This window comes from Chelonia mydas, chromosome 2 (assembly GCF_015237465.2).
Source record: "Chelonia mydas isolate rCheMyd1 chromosome 2, rCheMyd1.pri.v2, whole genome shotgun sequence".
NCBI classification, from domain to species: domain Eukaryota; kingdom Metazoa; phylum Chordata; order Testudines; family Cheloniidae; genus Chelonia; species Chelonia mydas.
In genome coordinates this window covers 165,763,533-165,787,468 of record NC_057850.1, presented here as the reverse complement: position 1 = coordinate 165,787,468, position 23,936 = coordinate 165,763,533, and the positions used below count along the sequence as shown (strand labels likewise).

At 37.3% G+C, this 23,936-nt stretch overlaps 1 protein-coding gene across 3 annotated transcripts in view; it reads left to right on the top strand.

The window, feature by feature from the left end:
* Positions 1 to 23,936, top strand: part of CUL1 (cullin 1) — an 84,081-nt gene that overhangs the window by 20,371 nt on the left and 39,774 nt on the right. For all 3 annotated transcript variants that reach the window (XM_043540506.1, XM_037889979.1, XM_043540505.1), the window contains 3 exons: positions 4,338 to 4,624; positions 20,813 to 20,987; positions 21,887 to 22,054. In XM_043540506.1, the coding sequence (XP_043396441.1) occupies positions 4,485 to 4,624; positions 20,813 to 20,987; positions 21,887 to 22,054 (483 nt within the window). In that variant the 5' untranslated portion in view covers positions 4,338 to 4,484. The remainder of the gene's footprint in view (positions 1 to 4,337; positions 4,625 to 20,812; positions 20,988 to 21,886; positions 22,055 to 23,936) is intronic.

Genomic DNA, 23,936 nt, shown 5'->3' with positions numbered 1-23,936 from the left:
CCCATCTTGGGTTCCAGCATGGAACTGGTACACTGGTAACGATGATGAGTTCAAGGCCAATTATACCGCCACTGGCTAGTGCTGACGGTGTGGGAAGGGGTCCAGGACAGTTCAAAATGCAATGAGTGGTGATTCACTGTGATGAACACAAAACATAAAAACAGGTGTGGCTGGGTCATTAAACATATTGAAACTATTTCCCCATGTTAAGTATCCTCACACCTTCTTGTCAACTGTCTAAATGGGCCATCTTGATCATCACTACAAAAGTTTTTTTCTCCTGCTGATAATAGCTCATCTTAATTAATTAGCCTCTTACGCCACTTTTTATGTTCTCTGTGTGTGTGTGTGTGTGTGTGTGTGTATATATATCTTCTTACTATATGTTCCATTCTATGCATCCGATGAAGTGGGCTGTAGCCCACGAAAGCTTATGCTCAAATAAATTTGTTAGTCTTTAAAGTGCCACAAGTACTCCTGTTCTTTTTATAAATCAGGTGTGTGTTCTTTCTTCCATCGAGCTGAGCAGAAGGTACACTTTTTTGTTTTGCATCAGAAGGTACTGAGCCAGTGCGTACTCAGTGAGCCATTTGCTGACTGTGTTGTTCGTTGTCGTTCATGTTGGATGGTGGCATTTAAAATTGCCAAACAATGCAGATGGGTGTTGTGATTTTGATAAATTTGTTAGTCTCTAAGGTGCCACAAGTACTCCTTTTCTTTTTGCGGATACATGCTAACACGGCTGCCACTCTGAAACCTGACGTTATATATTGTCAGCTCACTGACTTGGATATCAGTTGTGAAACTGTCATCTGTTGTCAGTAGTGCTTTGGCTATGTTTTTTTAATTTTGGCCTGATATAGGTGGCCATTCCATGTTCTGGATGGTTTTGGTGGGAGAGAAGGATGTATCCTGGTATTTTGAGATGTACTGAGCCGCCTTGTGCAATGTGTGCTTCTTGCAGCATCAGGACGTTGATGTTGTTCTCCATCAGCAGCCTTGCGATGACATCAACCTTTGAACAAGACAGGTCTTGAACATTAAGTTCGCAAAGACAAATGAACTAGCCCTTTAGTCAAGTAGTGTAGCTCTTGAAAAAGTTGCTATTTTGACTGAGAAGTCAATGAATAATCATCCGTCTACAAAGTGGTGGCATTAGTTCATATACATAAATTAAAATGTACTTGCCAGGGAAGAACACATAAAGGTTTCCACCGTTGCTCCCTTGCTTCATGTAAAGTCATGGCAAGAAACTGACAGAGAAACTTCACTAAATGTTTGTTTTGTTTCTTCCACCATTTGAAACAGATTCTTGTCAGGTGGTGCGTATTGAGCCAAGCTGAAGTTGTTGTGATAGAGGTCCATGGAAATGAATAAATAATGCTTCTAATGAAAAGTGCCGTGTTGGCTTAAGGCTATACCATAAATGCTAAAGTCAAAACTTACATTAACGTCAGTAATGCAAGGTCATGCTCCTAAAGTGCAAATTCATTATCTTCAGTTACCCATTTGGAGCCATCAGGATCATACTTCCAGATAGTGTCTGATTAACTTTTTTTGCTCTTTGTTTTTTCTCTCTTGCTCATGTTAATGTAGGTTGTGAGTTTATGTTGGCAGAATATTATGGAACTTTATCTCAGAGGACTCTTCTGCAGTTCTATGTGTTAAATTTTGGGTAGTGCAGCAGACAGTATGCGTTGTATTCTGAAAAACTGTTCAGGATATATGCCACACAGAATGAGATGGTTTCATTGCATCCTTGACATGTACCAAGAGGTGCTTTGGGAGTTGCTTTACGAGTTCATTAACATGAATAGGAGCTGTAGTCAGTGCTGGAGGAAGGTATGGCTGGAATCTAAATTCTGTGTGCCAAAGCCACACAGCAAGTGAGTGGCCAAGTTAGGGTTATAATTCAGAAGTTCCTGGTTCAAAGTTGGTCCACCAGAGCATCCAGTCTTTCCAAGAAAGGAAACTGACAGTTCAAGACTGATCTTGTACGTATTGCTGATAACAGTGCTTACCAGTGTGAGAAGTCCCATAGACTTTTAAGTTTAGAAGATTGAGCCTTTAGTTTTGAACTGGCAATGTGTGTTTTCTTGGAAAGGCAGTGTGTTCTGGTGGACTAAACACGGAACTGGAATCCAAGAATGTTAGATTTATAATTCCAGCTCTTTCAGTGCGTTGCTGAATTTTTGGCTTGGGCAAGTCACTATAAATCCCGTGCCTCAGTTTCCCTATCTGCAACATGGGGCTGAGACAGTATACAGCACTGTGAAAATAAGTTCAAAAGTATTCTAGATATTGCTCTTTCCGCTACACTACATAATAGTTTTTCCTTGCCAGGACTGATTCCAAGGACCTTAAATCGAAGTGTAGCTAGATATCCGGAAAAGTCATGCATGTACAACTGTAGTTTTTGTTCTCTTTGGAATCTTAATAATCCTTATAACCTTATGTAAGAAAGAAACTAAGTATAAGTAATTGGTGTGGACCAGTTCAAATCCTTCAGTGTCACACAGGGGACCCTCTGAGCATGAATTTTAAAATAGACTTGAACAGTGCATTCAGTAACTTTACCAATGGAATAAAGGTTTCAGATTTTCATAGAAAAAAGTTGTCTATAACAGCAACCTTGCTACATAGCAAAACTTGGTTTTGCTATACATGTAGCAGCATAGTGTATTTTCTTAACAGATAAGTAGGAGAGGCTACTTTCACAGGAAACTTGATGACCTGTGTGTTGATACCAGCTATTCTTTATTACTGTTAAGTCAAATAACCTCTCATTCCCCTTCTGGTTTTTCTATGAATGAGTGATATGTGGAAATATCTCTGTAAGCAATGTGTAGCTTTATCCATCTGTTTTTCTTTCCAAATTTGTGCCAAATAACTAGAAGAAGCAAATCTCTTTAGTCTATAAAGTTAGTAAACTCAGTTGATTATAAGAATAGATTATAAGACTATATTATAAGCATTTAATTGCAAAATTCAAGATGGAAACTAGCCAAGTCATACTGAAATATTGTAATCAAATGCAGATGTTGCAGTGCAATTTAAAGCATGTAAAAACAGACTTCCAAGTTGATAGGTGTCTTAAAAATAAATTACATAAATATTCAAAAAACAATTGAAATGTTCATTTGTTCCCCTCAGTCTGTTAATGTTAAAGTGGTAAGATCCCAAATTGATTGTCAGAAACAGCTTTAGGATTGCACCTCAAAACATTTGGAGTAAATGAAGTTTCTCAATAAACATCTCAAAACATTAAAATTTATTTTATTGCTTTTTTAGCTACCAGACATATTTTATAAAATATATTTTTTGAAAATAGTCTTACTGATGCTTATTGATATCAATAAAATAATCAGGAATGCTTTTAGATTTAAATTTTTATATGTCATCAACATCTGTTGACCTCCTTACACCAACAGTTTTACTTTCTGACATCCAGGAACCAAAATGAAACAAGCTAGCTTTATTTATTTTACTTGTACACTTCAGAATAGTAGTCAATTGTCAGTTGCCACGCAGCTAAGAAGTTCTTTAGAGAAGTGGATAATTTTTAGGAAATTGTATATGCTATTTTCAGAAAATATTTATGTCCTATATGGATATTTCTTTGTATGGGTGGTTTTTTAAATGTCCTTCTAATTTCAGGTATTAACTATATTACTAGGCTGTACAGTATTATTCTGGATCATATGCAAATAATATGTTCAGCAGCAGTTTATTTTTAAGATCTCCATCCTGGATCAGTTAAATTCAGAATTAAAAATTCATATCCAATTGTCCTACATCATATGTAAGAAATAAAGCCTTCTATACTGTACCTATCCTGGAAGTAATGAATGGCTGGGAGATATTACTAGCCAGAGGCCTGTGATCATTTCTCCTGGATTAACCTCCAGAAATGGTATTTTTGTTACTGTCTGAAAAAATAAAATGGGCTTGTGGATTTTTCATGATTTGGTATGTACCTTGCATTCATTACAGAGAACTAATAATGAATGTTCTAAAGATCTTTAATATCCATCTGCAGCAACCATGTATACTGATGACTCCTAAAATATTCAGTATTTTGGCAGTTTAACAGTATGGTTGTCTTCCAAATTCTTGTTTTAATGAATAAAGCTGAAGTGATATGGAAGGCAACAGTAAAATCATTGCTCTTCTACTTACATATTTAAGTATGCTTTGGTGATATTATTAGCAGACAGCACTCTAAAGATGTAATGTTCACTTTTGGATGACTTAATGGTATATCTTTTGTTCTAGCAGCTGATGAAATTGAATCTGGTGTCAGTGAATGTTATTAACTAATTCCTTTTTTTTGGTAGGTTATCTTGCAAGGGGATATCATTCTTCGTATGTAAAGAACATCTTTCTGAGTCACTGAATTTGGAATGTTACTTTACTTGTGAAACTGATGGAGGAATAGCCAGATCTCAGACTTCTACTCTGGAAGACTTTACAGGAAATACAAAATGTCGTCGAATAGGAGTCAGAACCCACATGGACTTAAACAGATTGGTCTTGACCAGATATGGGATGACCTTAGAGCTGGAATTCAACAGGTTTATACCAGACAAAGTATGGCAAAATCCAGATATATGGAACTCTACACGTATCCTTATACTAAAAAAAAAAAAAAAGTTGGTAAATATTTTACTGTCAATTAAGAACTAAAATCACCTTATAACTTAGAGTAAGTTTTTTTTTAAACTTTTGGTGATGTTTTTGTTTTTAAACTTCATTTTTGAAAAAGGTTAGCCTTTCCCATTTCATTGTGACAAAAACAAGTAGAAAGACCAGTCACTGGTATAATAAAAATCATGAGTGAATGTGTTTAGCTTGATAAACACTTGTCTTGAAAATATTTTTTTAATAATTGTACTTATTTGTAAAATGTCAAGTGGAATGCTTTTAATTTTTATAAGACAGCAGACACTTAAAGGTGATTTTTTTTTTTAGTAGATAATGTTTACAAGGTGCACCAAATATTATCATTCCTCATTAATGATCAGTACAGTGAAAACATTTTTTCTTTCCACCCTTTTCACTTTGACATGTTCGCTGCAAGGCTTTTTTGTAATGTTCAGTTATCTACTTCAAAGTAGTGGAACAATTTTCTCTTGCAGTAGGCTTTGTCCAACCATAGGGTTAGCATCTTTCTCTGCAGAATACTGGAGTCAGTTTCAGAGCTTTCAGTCTGGAAGAAGAAATAGCTCTGTGAATTTCTCTCTAGAATTACTGGCTTTCACTGAGATACCAATTGAAATTTTTGAGCAGCTTCTGGTCTAGTGATTGCTTTAATGTTTAGAAGGATTCTAAAACAGTGTGGTGTTCTTGTTTTCATGTTCATGTTGGCCTAATACTTGGAAGTTATATTCAAGGAAAATGTTCCTGCTCAGAGACTCTTCTGTCAGCTGTTGTTTTATGGTGGAGAAAGGCAAAAAAAACATCAGGAAGGTGTATGTCTCTGAAATCTTCAGGTCTTTAAGAGAAGGAAATGAGTCTTGTGAACACTTGAGGCACACAGATAATTTTCACAAAGGTCTGGAAAATGCCCTTTCTGCTTTGCAACCACCAGTTCCCTCTTTTTACCCTCACAAGAATCTTGTATTTCTGCGGTAGGGCAGGTGCTTCATAACAAGAAAACACTATCATGAAGTTTAGAGATAGCATAAAGAAAAATGTCATTTGGAAGTGAATGTGTTCTCCCCTAGTTTTTATTCTAATACTATTACACTCCTTGATGAATTAAAATGGCAGTTTTAAACGGTTGGTAAGCAGATGGGCATGATATCTCTAAATTCAGCTTTTTGAAATATTCTTGAAACTGTACTGGAGTTTCAGAAATTGTGCATCTGTCAAATTGCAGTCCTTGTTTGTAGGATTGTGTTGGGAACAGATGGGGACTTAGCTTCAAAACTTGAAGAAAGTGTGTGTGTTTTAGGGGATGAAGGATGGATGGACTGAAGGCTGTGTAATTAAGCAGTTCTCTAGATTTCATAAGAGGGGAGGATGATAAATTACATACATCAAATGTTCCTCAGATATACCTTCATAGAGTTCGCTCATAATAATCTTCTGAATTGTGACTTCAGATTCCAAATCAGTGGAAATAACCAATGTATTCTTTGTTAGAGTTTTACAGAGTGCTCTTTCAGTAATAGTTGGGAATGTGTTGAATTCTGGACTTGATGCATCAGGATCTGGTCTTAGAATTTTGAGAACAGAGCAAGTAGTTAACTTTTTTTAGCCCCAGATCTAGATGGAGCAGGCTGTATGTTGGGTGAATGAGGAAAAATCTACAACATTGAAATGAGTGCTAGAAATATTAAGAAAGTGATGTGCAGTAGAACTTTTGAGAACACAGAGGTTCAGCTGTATTCAGTTTCTAGTGTCTAAAAATCTCTTGAAATATATAGACTTGAGATCCTTCTTTTATAAACCTATTACTTGAGTGGAAGGGAGAGAACCAATATGCTGGAGAGACCTATGTGTGATTTTACTCGTAGGTTTTTTATTTTTCCAAAGCAAATAGAGTACAAGTAGTACAAAGTAAGTCATACTCGATCAGATATATTTAAAAATACAGTTTGAGGGTACTCTTTTCTCTGTTCTATATCTAGATGTCTGGAAATGCTAGGCGCCCACTGTGTGTTAGTGTTACTGCAGGTTAATGAAACAGAATCAGATAAGATATCTGAGATTCTCATAAATGCAAGATCTGAATTTACCCTTCAGAGGGTATCTGAGGTGTAAGATCCACTAAATTCAGATCTTAGTGCAATTCACTTTTTAACCTCTTTTGTATTACCTTACCTTTTGCCATTTTAAGGCAACATCACACTGTAGAATAGAGATAAAGTTGTTTATTACTACAGTAGCACTGGTTTGGTATAAAATGGTTTGAGAACAGCTTCAATCTGTCCCACAGTTTTAAATTTCATTGAGCAAATAAGCATTGTTCTAAAGCTGTATGTTTCAAAGGAAAGATTTTTTTTTTTTATTTTTACAAGATATCAGAAGTGGTTTTAAATTAAAAGGTGCTTGGTAGAGTATCAGTCAGATTACTCTTAAATACACTAAAGAGAACATCCTTTTCTATGAAATATTTTATGTAGGAAAGGATTACACTTGAGGATATTACAGATGTTCATATTGTTCGTTTGGTCAATCATGCCCTAACACAGTGATCATTACTTGGTATTAGGATCCATGTGGTATTAGGATCCATTAGTCTTGGAACCACTAAGAAGATCTGAAGAAGAGCTCTGTGTAAGCCCGAAAGCTTCTCTTTCACTAGCAGAAGTTGATCCAATAAAAGATACTACTTCACCCACCTTGTCTCCCTAATATCCTAGGAGCTATGTGGCTCCAACAGCACTGCCAGCAAAAATGAAAAGTAATTCAGCATTGTTCATCAGAACAAAGTAGTCGAAGGAACATCAGAATTTACACTTGAAACAGCCTCGTTTTTCCATTAATCAAGGAAATCCAATGTGTGCTCCCTTTTTGTCCAGCTCCCCAACCATGATATAAGTAATGGCACAAGCTCGATCTGCAGAGATGTGGGTTTTTTTGTTTCATTTCAAAAAGGACTAAAGTTTTTTAGAATATCTGCCTTTTGCCATTGGTCTAAATTTAGATGGCCGTTTCAAAATGATAGCAGAATTGTATCACCAAAACCTACGTAGTGAAGAGTGTTTGGGTGCCATATAGAGTAATAGTACCCTTAACTCTCTAGTGTAACAGTATCATCCTGAGCGACTGGGGTGTCAGCTTCTAGGCAGAGGACATGTAGACAGCAACAGTGTGATCTAGTATTCATGTACTTAAAAAACACAAGAGATTTATGTTGGGTTTATAATGTGTTCAGCTGATTAAGGGGAAAATAAAATTGCTCTTTGAGTAGTATCCCTGAGGGTGCCCACTGCATGTGCACATGTGCCTCTTTGAGCTCTTGATCACAGATTTTTTTCTACTAATAGTGCCCTGTGCCTCTTTGTGTCGGACACAGAGAAGGAAGATAGCAACCATCATCAAAAGTGGAACCACCCCTGCATGCATCCTCCCTCCCATATGCCACACCTCCCCCTCTCAGTGACCATACTGGGATCCCTGGACTGCTTACTGACAGCAATTCTCCAGACCACCACCATCTCAGAGGGACACTAGGGTTGTTCAGTCCTCTTCTTCCCACAGCAGGAGATGTTTGAGGAACAGGAGGCCAGGCTACCCCTCAAACACTCATTCGTCCTCATCTCCAGATGATGCAGTTATGCCTCCTCCACTTTCTGTGACAGACAGTTTTTTGGCAATGTCAAGATCTCATGTAGAGGGTAGCTGACACTCTTCAAGTTCCACTCAGAAAGGTCAGGGATTCAAAATGCAAGCCGTTGGGTATTCTACAGTCAGCAAAATCCTCTAGGGTGGCATTACGCATCAAATGCCTACAGTAGTAGGCAAATACCTACTACTGTTCCACCAATGTGTAAAAGGGCAGATAAAAAGTATGATTCCCCCCTAAGGAATCTGATTTCTTGTTCTCCGACGCTCCACCTAACTCCCTAGTAGTGGATGCGGTAAATGAGCAGGGTAGGCAACACTTCTCGGGTCCGTTCCTCATGACGAGGACAAAAGAGACTGGATCTGTTTGGACAGAAGTCCTGTTCATCCTGAACTGCAGGTTGCTGTTTGTGAACTAACAGGCTGTCATGGTCAAATACAATTGCACAAACTGCAGCATTGCTTAAACGTATTGGAGTCTGAGATAAGTTGGGCTGCTGTGTGGGCTTCAGTATGTACATTTTCAAAACACTGTGCTTTAATCTATGCCGTCAGAGCCAGTGCGGGTCTGGGTACTGCTCTACTATCTTTATGGACTCGGTTCCAAAGCTCCCTCCCTCTGGGAAAACTGCTCAGAACTGATGTTACTGCACAATGTGAGTAACCTCTTTTTGTGTTCATTCTCTCCACTCTGTTTATCTGACTTGATCTATCTAAGTCACTTTCAGTGTCAGATCAGTAGTGTCTTTTCCAACAAAAAGGAAGTATTCTTACTGGCTAATTTATTGTCTCTGAGGAAACATGTCTGCTAATCCAGACCTTGACTAAAGTGGTGACCAAACAAAAAACAGATGGGTAAAACTTTCAAAAGCATCCAAGCCCTATTTTCAAGTTTACTTCCGTGATAGAGAACTAATACACTGCCATAATTAATACAACATATACAGTAGTATTAATAAGTATTATTTTGCTAACCTCTCTATTCTGTCTGCTCCAAACACAGGATGAAAGTATGGATGATTGTCAGTAAATTGACTGATGAATAGAAATATCAAAAGTTTTAAAATATTGCATTTCTTTTTGGAGTTCTGCCATAAATGTGCATTTTACTTTGGGTAAAAACATTTCTAGGTTTTCTTTTCTTCAAAATAGTGATTCTTCAATTTTCTGCATACTCTGCCATAAATCTTGTGGAATAACCTCACAATCTTCCACTTCCCTGCAGCACATTTCCATCTTCGTTTGTAAAACGTAGTCTGATCAGTGTTCTCAAGGAACTGTCTAATCTACTTATTCTTACACCAGTCAGAGCAATCATATTGTATGGTTCTAATTTTTAAAACAAAATCTGGCTATTTTATATCTTTAAAATCTGTACTGTTTAAGCACTTACAAAAGCTATGCATTTGTAATAAATAACAATTCTGCTCATGGAGGTAGAACACTTAGCCTGCTTTAACCTTTTTCATTTGTTATGGGGAGAGATGGGAAGTGCACAATCTATAAAATATTCAATCAGGTAAGTGCCATTTGTGTTGATACTGGCATGTAAGAAACTCTAATGTGGTTTAGTTTAAAAAACACACAAACAAAAAAACAAGTTACCCATCTCATAAGAACATCCAAAACATTTGGTTAGTCAGTATTCCATGAAATGAATTTCTGTGTGAAATATATGTTAAAGGGAGCTGTCCAAATTTAGGATGATCTGAAATTTGCATAAACATTGTTCCAATAAGCCCAATACTCCAAAAGCTGTTTGTTACACTAAAGTGTTCTGATTAACGGTTCACAAATTACTTTTAACAAGGATTCCCCCGGTATTCTATTTTAATATTTAAATTTAGGAGGTTTACTAAAGATCATGTTTTGTTACACCTCATTATCTACTGCGTAATCCTTTCCTTATTTGTAAATTTGTTTTACTGTGATTAAAATTTTTGTTCAATCATTTTCAGCTTTACTCCTTGAAATCATTTTTCTTTTATCACTTTCTTTGACCTCTGTTAGAGCTAAATATTAGCATATCTGTGGGCAGAATTAGACTCATCTAGTGTTCTTCTGTTGAATGTAATTGCTTTATCTACTATACCAGCTGTAAATAAACACATCTACCTACCATTAAGTAAAATAACAGTTAAACGCAGTGTATTTACAGTTTATAAACTTAAAATAACTTTTTTGTAAATTAAAATATAAAAACATGGTAAGTTTGTTTTTGTTTTTGTTTTTTTGTGGGGGGGAAGGGAGGACAGGAGTGGGGATTGGCTTTGCTACAATATCGGTAGGAGGACTGCCCAAGCAAATGGTCAAGTGCAATACAAATTCAGGCTAGCTTTAGCTATTTAGGCTGCAGGCATTTCTATCTTAACCAAAGACAGCTGCACAGAAGCCTCCACTGGGATACTTCTGACCACTATGTAATGCAAACTTAAAAAGTCTTGAAAAGCAGTTGGCTAAGTAGACAATGATTGTTACTGCATACACCCTCTGTTTCTGCTCTGTGATGTGCTATGTTGGTGAGGGTTTTTTTGTTTTTTGTCTCTTAATATTTCAAGTTTAGGGTCACTTGCTGCTTTAGTTGTCTGTATTCTCCAGTCATTCCAGAAATGAGGCGTATTTTTTATTTGGCTATTGATACTAAACTGTTTACATAATATAGATTTATGTCTGCAAACAACCTGAAGTACGATACTAGTGAAGGAGTTAACAAGACAGTTCTATGATGGATCCACTGTTCTTGGCAAAAGTCAAACTTTCCATACAATCTAGTAGAATGTAAGTGGAGCACTTTTTAAACTTAAAGTATCTCCTCTCCCCATATCTGGCACATTAACTGAACTGACTGTGCCCTACCCACACTGGTAGTATACTAAGGGGTTCAGTATGGCAGTTTTTAACACCCAGCATTTGTCTGCCTCTCCTTCAGCTCCATTGCAAGGCAGCGTTCCACTTTCCTGTCAAGTAGTTTAGGATCGCACTGGGGACATCAGTGCAGTATCGATTAGTCATCACCATCCATGCTGTTTGTGTGCAGTATATGTTTCACAACATCTCTGAATGTGTGTCAGCGTATGCATTTAAGGAGCCCTTCAGGTTGAAATAAAAACCTATACATTTATGTGTGGGGGAAAATGTTGCATCTGATAGTGAAATACATATATGTATATATGTATGTGTGTATGTGTATATATATTTATATATAATGCACATTTCCTCTTGTACAATAACTTCAATAAACAGGCTTCGACATATAGATATGACTATACAAGGTGTGTAACTCTGCCGTTTGGATCTCTTCAGTGTGAAATAACTGCGCGTTGTGCATGATCAGTCTTTTTTTTTTTCTCATTTAACTCTCATGTTGATCACTTTTTTTTTTTTTTAAAAGGAACAGGATATTCAGTACAAAAACAGCTATTGAGTGTTGATGCTAAAACTTTTAAATGCATGGACTAAAGAAATCTGAGTTACAGTTCTTATCGTAACTTGCTCCCTTACAGATACAGTAAGAAATATTCTCTACTATATCTCCTGTGTGTGTTTGTAAATGGACTTGGCAACTAAATATTATACTTCCACAAGGCACACAAGTTAAAATTGCTTTGGGAACCATAACTAAGGTATCCTAACTTCTGCATATTTACACTTCCAGATATAACATTTTATTACCATAGAATTTTTATAGTGTGTGGATATACCCACCTAAAAGTTAGTATGTTTTTATGTATATGTATGTGTAGTTTATAATTTATTTGTTGTAGTCTATTACCATGAATGCAAAGGGCAGTTTGGGATTGCAAGGAAATCTGAGATTTATACTGTGAGTAGAGCCACTGGAATTTATTTGGTAGATTTAGGGTAGCTGCTTTTGCTTTTCTTCCTACGGAATTCAGACTTGCATTTAAACAGATGAAGTTCACATTGTAGATAAATGTGTTCTTTCTCCAATATACATATGTATAGTTACTCCTGCACAAGGTTTGCTGTCAGGGATGGCTGAATTCTGCCACTGACTCTCTAAACAAGTCCCTTCGCTAACTGATTCATCTCTTCCCATGTAAACTGGGAATATACCTCGAACACTTTTATATACTCTACATGATTAAAGGTAAATATTTTTTCAGTCTTATGGAAAACTATCCAGATATAGTGTAGATAAGAACTATTTTAAAAAAGAAAATTGTGGAGAGCGGTTGTATACCAGTCTGAAATATATTTTTTTTTCTAGCAGCTCATGTTACTGTTTTTGAAATTGTGCTGCAGCCTTGTAAACACTCTGCCTGAAGGTGAATTAATTTGGCAAGTTCTCAAATTCCTTCAACTATTGGTTTATGAGAGGGTTAGAAAAATCATGTAAGTGTTTCCATCGGTCTTAGTTTTTGAAAAAGCTTTATTTGGTTGTTTTGTAAAACTTAATCTTTGTGTCCTATTTGATCTGAAACTATTACTCAACAGTTTTTCTCTAATATTCTGTGTTGTATTAAATGCAATAAGCTACATTTTTTTTTTTTTTTTTTTTTTTTGGAAAGCCATTTAACTAGAGCTGTGTTTGATTTGCTGGCAGTTCTGAAAAATCAGGGAAGAAAACTTGTTTTGGGTTAAGCTGAAAATATTTTGTAAAACTTTCTGGCAAATTGAAAAGTATAAAAACATTGTTTGGATTTTGAGCTTTTATGTTAATTTTTTAAAAATAAAATAACATTCAGAATAATTGAAAAACATTTTAGAAATGAAAAAGTGAAAAATTTAAAGTCAAACTTTTATTTTGAAAAGTGTCAAAACATTTTTTTTTTAATTTAAGGCTTTTTTTCAATTAAATCAATTCTGTGAATTCAACACAAATTTACAAAATGTTAAAATTTACCCACATCTGCATTTTTTGTCAGAAAAATTATGGTAAAAAAATTCCATCCAGCCCTTCACTTAACACAATGCAAATTACTCTATTTCTGTAACTCCCCAAGTCGTTTCTTTTAAAGTGAAGTGGTTTGTGTACTTTTCCTCAGTTATTTTATGCTTATCATTTCCCTGAGTGAAATATTGACAGTAAACACATAAGTGAAAACTAACTTGAGTTATTCCTGTGGGCCAGTTCAGCATAGTAAAGAGATTAACCCAGCTTGCTGGATCATAGGAAGTAGCAAAGTTGATGCCCAGAATCAGCATATATAAGGGAGATTATAAGTAATGAACAGAAAAACCCTATTTAGAAAGTTGTTGTTGTTGTTGTTATCCTTGTAGCAAACTATAGTAGATCCTCAGAGTTGCGAACACCAGAGTTACAAACTGACCAGTCAACCACATATCTCATTTGGAACTGGAAGCACGCAATTAGGCAGCAGCAGAGACACCCCCTCCCACCCGCCCAAAAAAGCAAGTACGGTGTTGTGTTGAATGTAAACTATTAAAAAAATAAAGGGAAAACCGTATTTTTCTTCTGCACTGTAAAGTTTCAAAGCTGTGTTAAGTGTTCAGGTGTAAACTTTTGAAAGAACAACCATGACGTTTTGTTCAGAGTTACAAACAACTTCCATTCTCATAGCATTCATAACTCTGAGGTTCTTCTCTACTTAATTTTGAAGAACCTTCCCATATAATCTGGTTATGCCTCTCAAGGCAACTTCTTAAATAGTCAGTTTCATTATAAAAACATGCAATTAATTTTGGTTTTATATGAGTTTTTATGCTGCCGTCATTTGTGTAGTATCTGAGTGCCTTCCAATAGTACGTTAAGTGACATGACTAACATCACATGTGGCTTGTTCTTACTCTCTCCAGGGGGAGAATAGTGTGTGGGGGGTTTGGGGCCGTTTTTTTAATATGCATATGCTGCTATGTGTTTATATTGGAGAAGGCAAGGTTGAAGAAGTGTGCTTGCACTTGAGAGTAGGTGGTGAGGTTCCTGTGAGCGTTTGTTCCACATACTATGGCTGGCCCCTGAGACACCTCTGTGTTCTGCACAGATGAGCTTTAAATGAGTAGTCAAGATTTTTTTGTAAGCACTGCAAAGAGACCAGCAACTTTTAAGATGCAAGTGTTGAAGTTGAATTATAACCTAGTTATTGGCCAGTTCTGGTGATTGTGTATCACAATTTACAAGAAAGGGAAGGAAAGCTGTGAGAGAGATTTGTCTCTTGAATCTTACACCCATGAATAGCAGCAGGAGGCTTCATTGTGGCTTCACTTTCCCCCATACACTTTTTTTTTTTTGCCTCAGGTTTAAAGTTAGTATCCCTGCTATTGAGAGAGAATCAGTTTAGAAATAATTTACATTAGGTCCTAATTCTGCAGAGTGCTGTGTCTGCTTTGAAAGTAATAGAAATTGAGGGCAGCGCCTCTTAGCAGATACTCATCACATTATTGGATCAGGTCTTGATGTTTACTAGCTGGACAATTCACTTGAGAAAGACGTAAGACTACACTCCTATGCATATTGGGACAGAATACCCTCTGAGTAATTATATGTCCCCTCAGCTTGATTTGTAAATGACTATACAAAATTGCAAAAACATTCCAGTGAGAGATTTTGATATTTCCTAATAGCCATTTGGATACACACATGACTTCTGAAGTATGCTGCTGTTATGAAACTAGGTTTTACTTTCTCTAAGGCAAGAATTCTTTTTATAGAACTCTCCTTGTGATTTTTGGACTGTGTGTGATGTACTTTGTTTCAGGATTACAGATTGATTACACATGCAGCATTTCAGGTTTTGTTTTGAATACATCAGTCTTCCTGTCAGTGGCTGGCTATCGCATTTGGGGGCACAGAGTGTAAACATCAACAGCATGAGAGCAGTATTATTTTTACATGTAGAACATACGGAAGGTCATTTTATGTTCAGAAATACTTTCTGATGGACCACACAACAGGAGTAAATGCTGTAATTCATGGTTTGATTTATATAAATCAAGCTGGAAGAATATCAAACTTTGAGTATGTAGAATACTTTCATTATGTGCATGCTTGAGATTTGTTGTATGACTGTCCGTCTTATTTTTGGCTAGAATGTCTTCGTCATTTGCACACTTTCATGCAAGTATATAAATGACGCTAGTTGGTTTGTGTGTGTGAGCAACTGCAGTAACAGGCATATGGTCCCCATAGCTGGAGTCTTGCTCCCATTCTGTTTGCAAAAATAACAAAATGTAGTGATAATTTGCCAAGAATACTCATCAATACTATAATAGTGCTTGAGGTCCTTTGAGGCCTCAAGAAAGGACTATGAATGCACCCCTACTTAGATGATTGGTGGCCATCAGCAGGTTATGCTCCTTCTTGGAGAACAGGGAGTTGGATCATTAGCAAAGAAAAGATCTTCCTATCTCTCTCAACACTTGGTCTGCCTGGAAGCTTAGCTGGATAGTGAACACAGCAGAGTCAACACAGGGCAGGCTTACAGTGTTGGGATCAGTCCTTCTGTGACCTGAGAATAGGACTGCTTAAAGGTGTTTATTCATAGCAGTGAGCTTGGAGGTGGTCCTTGGGGGCCTAGTTACCAATAAGAGCAGAAAAAATTGCTGTTTCAATGTGGAATTGGTATCAAAGGACTGTAATGATGATTCTCCAGCTGCTGGCCCTATGATGGAGGCTGGATCACAGGAACTGGTGGGGAGAACCTCCAGTGGTCAGTTCTGAATACAAAAATAAACCTATTGGGATGACTTAGAGCAAAGGGACCACAGAAAAATGATGGTTAATTGACCACCTCAAAATGAAGGCAAAACTCAATCGGCTCTCCATTGGAGAAATCACAGGAAGTAAATGGACAAACTCCCACATGCGGCTGTTTGTCCTGGGTTGAACACCACTTCGTCCAGGGTCAGGGGAGCTCAATCACAAGATGTCTGCAGTACACTAGAGTTGGGGAACTGCAGATTATCATCAAGATCGATAGGAAGACAGAGGGTTATTTCAGCACATTCAAGGATCAAGTCTCTTGGGGAATAGATGTTCTGTTACTTGAGTGGAACTTTAAACTGCTATATATGTTCTCATTCTGGCCCATAGTGGGCAACAAGAGCATCATTTTTCACACAACGTACAGTCAGCCTGTGGAACTCCTTGCCAGAGGATGTTGTGAAGGCCAAGACTATAACAGGATTCAAAAAAGAACTAGATAAGTTCATGGAGGATAGGTGCATCAGTGGCTATTAGCCAGGATGGACACAGATGGTATCCCTAGCCTCTGTTTGCCAGAAGCTGGGGGTGGGAAATGGGATGGATCGCTTGATGATTACCCGTTCTGTTCATTCCCTCTGGGGCATTGACCACTGTTGGAAGACAGGATATTGGGCTAGATGGACCTTTGGTCTGACCCACTATGGCCGTTCTTAAGTTCTTATCAGTCGCTATGGGGCAGGGAGGGCAGCATGGGGGCCAAGGCGGGCAGGCAGCCTGCCTGAGCCCCTGTGCCGCCAGACTTTTAGCGGCCCGGAGATCACAATCAACTTGCCGAGGCTCCAGGATCAACCAGTCGATCGTGATGTAGACCATACAACTTTGGGGAAATCTCCAGTCATATTGAGATGTTTGCTAAATTGGACAAACAGGCTTGTACTCAAACCACCCATTTTATCATTAAAGTAAATTTGAATCAGAATGCCCTTACCAAATCACTGTTCAGGCTATCTGGAGGGACATCACCATTACATTTATCCCTCAGAGTCTTCTTTTTGCTTGCCATAAGTTTAGCTATGCTAATTGGAGAACATCATGCCCTATCTTGGAGTACCTCCTACCTCGTTTTATCCAGGCAACGCTGTGGTCAAAACAGCGCCACACTTCTTACTGATGGTTGCCTGCCCTTTCACGAGAATCAGAGTATAGCCCTGTCTTTTTTTTAGTCCTAACCCAAATACAAATAGTGAAGGAAGTTCAGCATCTTAGAAAAACTTAATGTTTTAGGGGGGGAGAGGGCATAAGAAAGGGAAAACAGCATCTTAGTTAGCCTTGTCTAATCGAATAAAACAACTCCATTAGAGAGGCTTATTTCATAGTGGGAAAGAAGTTTTTAGGAAGCATTCAGGGTCCACTGAATGAGACAGCTGGCCTTTCTGAGGACAGTGGAAGCGGATGTATTTGCTGGTGATCTATGAAGTTGCTACTTGCACATAACCTACACCTTTCCCAGCATCACAGGGTTGACGTCCAAGTTTCAGTGAATGCAGTGTTCAAAAGGAGCCTCTGCAGGCTGTTATGAGCTGCTAATACTATGGCAAACGGAATGCTGTTTTGCGAGGACCTAAGAATCTTGACTAGCATGTAGGGGGTTAAAAAAAATATGTGTGCCATCACTGATCCCTTTTTTCTTTTCCGTTGAGATTCTCTGTGCCAGTCCAGACTCCTCCCTCTTCAAATTAGCATCACTTTTTATATATTTCAAATTACAGAAATCTCTAGTTAATATCTTACCATAGAACTTCTTTTGATTAGTCAGCAGAACATATACTGCTATTTTTATATCCAGAAGTGAGTAAGATGTGTGTGCTCTCTCTGTTTGTTGACCAAAGGAATTGTAGCCAGGTAGAGATTGGGATCTCTACAAGAAAACTATCTGGTAGGGAAATACTCGATTGACGATGCACACATTTTAAATGTTGTAGTACAGCACTTCTCCCAACTACATTGCATCTCTCAGACTCCAGCTATGGGGACTGTATGCCAGTTACTGCAGTTGCTGGAGGAAATGTTAAATGGACATAGTTCAACCAAAACAGGATGGCTAGTGTGAACACAATCTACCATTAAAAGTTACAATTCCATTGGACCTATTGTAAATTACAGTGATACCATGCTCTATACAAAGATGAAAAGGAAAAGCCAACTGTAAACTGTCTCTGTTCTCCTGAATGCCATAAACTAATAAAATACATTTTATTCGTGTCCCATGAACTCAAAGTACTTTATTATGGAAAATGAAACTTATTTACAGCTAATTGCAACATAATAATGAGTGATTGGTAGCATAGTAAATAATGAGAATTTAAGTAAGAATGTGATTTCTCAGAGAAGGAAAGAGATTAACTTTACTAATCTGCATTAACTCTCTCAAACAATGATCTCTATAGAAGCCAAGTTTAAGAATATAATCTAAGTGGATTCTAGAGCTTAAGATCAGAAGGGACCACTAGATCATCCAGTCTGACCTCTTGTAAGTCACAGACCATTAAAGTTTACACATTTATCCCTGTTATGAACCCAATAACTTGCATGACTAAAGCATCACTGGGGGAGGATTCTATACCAGGCTTACTTGGAAAGATGACTATATAGCATTCAGCTGACAGTTAACGTTACTAAAGAATGAACGTTGAATACAATATACAGGTGTACTGTGTAACTGGAAGACAATGGCATTGTTATATTGCCGATAGTACTATTCATCACATCTTACATAGAGATCGTTGAATTGAGTTTCAGATCAGTACAAGTAATGACAGATTCCAGAACTTTTGGATAAACTAGGTTGAAGAGCTTAATCTTTTCTAGAAAAAGACAGTAGTTCTGATCTTATACCTTCATGAACTGATAGTGTCCTGAAGCTGCCATCACTTTAGCACTAATCCAATATTTTATGTTTTTTTAATGATTTTTTAGGATTTTTATAGGAATTCCTAATATTTGGCACTGAGGTGGGGGTAACACATGGGAATAAACACATGGAATACATTTCCAAAAAGGGTAAAATTTAAGTGAAGAGGATTGTATTCTTGGGGTATAAGTAGATGACTTTTTAAAATAAACATGCAAGTGGGGATGCAGAAGAAATGAGAAAATAAACTGGAGGGAAACAGGGTGATCATAAAGACCTTGAGCCTTTGTATTTGCTGAAGTGTCAAATACTTTCTTGATTCAAGCTGAGAATTAGTTTTAAGAATCTGCATGACTTAATATTAAAGACAGCCATACATTTTAAAAAAAAAGTTGATGGGGATTATTTGCTGTCTTTCAGAGGTCCTGATTGTGATTAAAGTTTGACGTTACAAATTTGTCCTTAGTGGCTCCGGTGCACAATGTATGCTGGGTTATCTAATTCAATTGATATTTAATTTTGCTCACAGATTTCCTTTTATTGTGCTGGTCCTTCTAAAAATCAAAACACAAGCATATTCTCAGCAAAATAGTTTTCTGAGGTGTGGCTTGTTTTTCATTAAAGAATCCTGGCCTAGTGGGCAAAGCATAGATCTGGAGTGGTAGTCTTAAAAGTTAAAAATAAAGAGTATTAGATAATCTAATCCATTTCCCAGTCACAGGAAAGCAATTTTGTACAGGACACTTCCTAGTTTTATCTCCTCTAGTTTGATGTGTCCCAAGCAAATGGGACTTCCACTGATTCCTTGGGAAGACTTAAAAATTAGAATTTCTCCTGGGAACGTGTTATTCAGAACTGAATGCAGTTTTCTATGTCTGGTCAAACTAAAGCTATAAAGGAATTATTACCACACTGCTCCTTGACTTGATGATTGTTTGTAGCCCAAAATTGCTTTGGCCTTTTATTTAATCGCATCACATTACAAACAAATATGTACTTTGCTGTCCGTTAGTGATACCGGGTCTCCTTCTGCATAACTGCTTCCCATGTTTCACCTTCCCCCTGTGTGTGCGCAGACACACTTGTTTGTTTTTCCTCAGCTTGGATTAGCTTGCATTCTTCAAGAATTAATCTAATTTTATTTTCAGCCCATGTTTCTGGTCTCTTTCTTCATCTGTTCAGACTAGAGCTTAAATTCCTTCTAGTTCAGGAACAAGTGAAATTCACCTCTGTGCAGCAGGCCAGCACAATGCCTATGCATCCATTTAAAGTTTAAATGGATGCAAACTGGCACAGAGGCCTTGTGCATCATTTTCACCTTTATCAGCAAATTACTGTGGTTTACTTCATCTTCCAGCTTATTATAAAGATGTTAACGAAGATTGCTCCTAATATCAGTCCCTGCTGTGCTCTCCTAGATCCCTCTGTGCATTTAGATAAATTTGATTATTACCTTTTGTTCAATCTTTTAGACAGTTTTCTTTCAACATGACAACATTCTAATTCTAGCAAAAAGTGAAGGCAGTCAGATTAGCCTTGAAAGATTTCTTTATGTAAGCGTGTGGTCACTTTTCCTGATAGATCACCCTCTAAATGTATTTCATGATGTTTCTTCTCTTGATATTGTTTTCTTAGATTATTTTGCTGGGAACAGAAACTAAATTAACAAGAAAACAATTGCCAGGATAACTTTTGACCTTTTGAGAATTGTTACTATGTTAATTCACTCAGAAATACGTTGTTCTGTTTTCAGTTCCACTACAGACCGAGATGCTTTGGACAAATAACTTAATCTGTCTTTCCTTCACCTTTCCCGTTTGTAATATGGGGATACTACTTACTGACACCACAGGTAATCCTCTCAGGAGGGCTAAATCATTGTTTATAAACTCTTTGAGATGTTCAGATGGAACTCCTAGAATTTGCATAGAATATGTGTCATACACATATATATGTATATTCCTTAACTTTTCTATCAGTCATGTTTATAACTACTGTACTAGTGTACACCAGTCTAATCAAGCACGAGGAGCTGGAGTACCTCCTTCTAAATCTAAAAAAGGCCAGACACCTGGAGGAGCTCAGTTCGTTGGCTTAGAACTGTACAAACGACTTAAAGAATTTCTGAAGAACTACTTGACAAATCTCCTTAAGGTAAGGCGGCATCATGTCAACTCAATGAATAATTACATGAAACTCATGTGAACTGGAGTCAAAATAGTACAGTAAAACTAAAAATATCTGAAGCCATTGCAAGTAAAATTGTCGAGTGATCAAATTTGTAGAAAATCATGAAATTTAACATCTTAATTGTTTCATTAAGCTTTGACTTTTTACCTTGTACACAAGTCAATCACTGTGAAATAAACACAAAACTTCTCGCACCGTTGGGTGATGCTCACAAGCTATCCTATGTAACTTTTTAATTTGCTGTGAGTGGAGCTCAATTTTGTTTCGCTAATAGCTAACCTCAATATTAACCCTACTGCAAAAAGAAAAAGGACAGCTTGTTGGTCTAGTTGGGAAAGATATTTTAGTATCTCCTGTATCCTGTAACATTTTTCTTACTACAGCACTGAAGTCTGGGATGTAAGAGCTAGGTGTGATGCCTTATCTCTACCAAGGTAGCAACTTTAACTGCTGCTATGTGCAGGGGTACCAAGGAGAGAGAGACGGTATTCACTCTTGATGCTTGGGTAGCAGTTATACTTAGAAATTTAGCACATGGCCTTTACCACTGTTGCAGGTCTGCAGGTGGTAGTAATTGTGGAGGCTGTAGAATAGAATGGGATCAAGCATTTTTTCTAGATATCTAACCCATAACGCTAACAGTTTACCAGGCCACTATCAAGGTAAGAATGGATTTAGTAATACTTTTTCCTACGTGCAACCATACCTGTTTCTGTAGTAGAGCTCTTACTGGAAGCAGCAGCATATGTTGTATGTCATGGATTTCGGTTTACAGTAGACGATTACTTTTATCTCTACATAGCATTATATTGTATATTAAAAAATAAGCAGTCTACAGTATTGGTGGACTTTCTCTATTTCAGGATGGTGAAGACTTGATGGATGAGAGTGTGCTGAAATTTTACACTCAACAATGGGAAGATTATAGGTTTTCAAGCAAAGTGCTGAATGGAATTTGTGCCTACCTCAATCGACATTGGGTTCGTCGTGAGTGTGATGAAGGTCGTAAAGGAATATATGAAATCTACTCAGTAAGCATTTTAAAGAGCTTTCTCTTCAAGTATTTTATTGGTTTTAACTTTTAATTAAAACATTCTGATGGAAATATAAATATATCCCTACTGTGTTCCTAGCCTACTGCACCAGGCATCTGCTTTCTCTTCCCACAAATCCCTCTTTAAAACTCACTATTTGTATGAGGCTCACCAGTATTTGAGAGATTTGTAAGCTTATATACCTTTTTCCTTCTCCATGTTTAGACAAGCTAAATCATATTATTTTATATAACCTCCAAAGTTTCCTTCCTTGCTCTTCCTGCCTCCAAAATGTTGTTCTGTGTTCTATTGGGGACAGTCATCAGTTTTGTTGGTAATTTTGTTTTTTCTGGACATACTTCTTTCATACAAAATTTTTGCAGCAGCATATTATCATCATCTAAAGCTATTTAAGTCATATTTTCCTCTTCTCCCCTTTCACTGGCTTTTCATCTTCCACAAAAATTGAAGATTTTTTCACTTTGAAAACTATTCATGACAGCCTCCTGATCAGCTCTTCTTTTATTTCCCTGTCTAATGGGCTGTATTCCATCTAAACCTCTTTCCTGATTGTGTTTTCTTCTGACTATGCCATGTTCTGGGGAGCAATCCAGACTATTGAGGGGTTGTCACTTCTTGCCCTGTAATCCTGAGTGCCTCAAAATGCTGTGCTGCTGTAGCTCCATTTTCTGGATGCTTCCAGCCAACATACAAGCATGCATTGAGTGTCTGTGTTAAGGAACTCTGAGTCAGCAACTCTGATTCCAGTAGCTTTCTTGTTATACCACTGCCACGTTCTGGCCTCCACCAGCCTTGGTTACACCTGGCAAGATGACCCTAAAACCCCAGTCCCAAATTTCCCAAAATTATGTGCTCTGCGATATCCAGCCTTCTCCTAGATCATTCAGAGAGATATTAAGGTTCTTTTCTTCCTTTAAAAATACAATACCCAGCAGCTTGCCACATTAACTAGAGTTAACATTCACTTTAAATGAAACACAGCACTGGGTTGATTTTAGATTAAAGTAAAACAAGTTTATTAACAAAAGGAGAGAGAATTCTAAGTGAGTCAAGTAAAAAGGATAGTTAGAAATGGTTACAAGAAAATAACAGTGGAAAAACACTTTCCGGGGCTAAGATTTAACAAAACCAAGCTACAGCCTTTGTTCATGATAGTTTCCTTAACAATCTACCTTCCTGTACGATGGCTGACCATCCCTCTGGTCAGTATTTCCCCAGAGTGCTTGGTTCCTTTGTTGTCTTAGGTGAAACATAACTTGGGGTTCTTTGCCCCTCTCTTTTATAGTCTAGTGCATCTTTGAAATGGATTCTTCTGAAGGCTCCCCCTCCCCGCCCCAAGTAAGTTTTTATTCAAGCTGTGAGGAAGGGGACATGGAATCTCGTGGTAAAGGAAGGTTTCATGCTTGTTTCTTCCCCCATTGGTGTTTGCTAAAATGAAAATTGATCTGTTCCTGAAATTTCCTACCCCTGCTGTGATGCTGAGTGGATATATCCTCCCCTTGTTGGCTTGATGTTCCTGTTTACTTTCTGTGTAAATTGCATTCACATTTTCTCTTAATGTAGCTAATGTACCTTGGAAAAACCTTCAAGGTGGTAGAACTGAATTCCTTTGTCTAGGTTGGGGTAACTTCAGCCCTGCCTCACTCTTTGATAACATAAGCTCCAGTATGTTTGTAATTTTGAATTTGTCCTCCGTACATACGCCATGCAATAATATTAGTGATCACCATGTTATTAGCTTTCTATTGATATCTTACATGACACCTTCTATATACAGGTTATGTCATTAGTGAGTTGGGGTACGATAAACTGATCAGGTCAGCTGAAACTCATTACCAGATGCTGATTAGCCCTATGT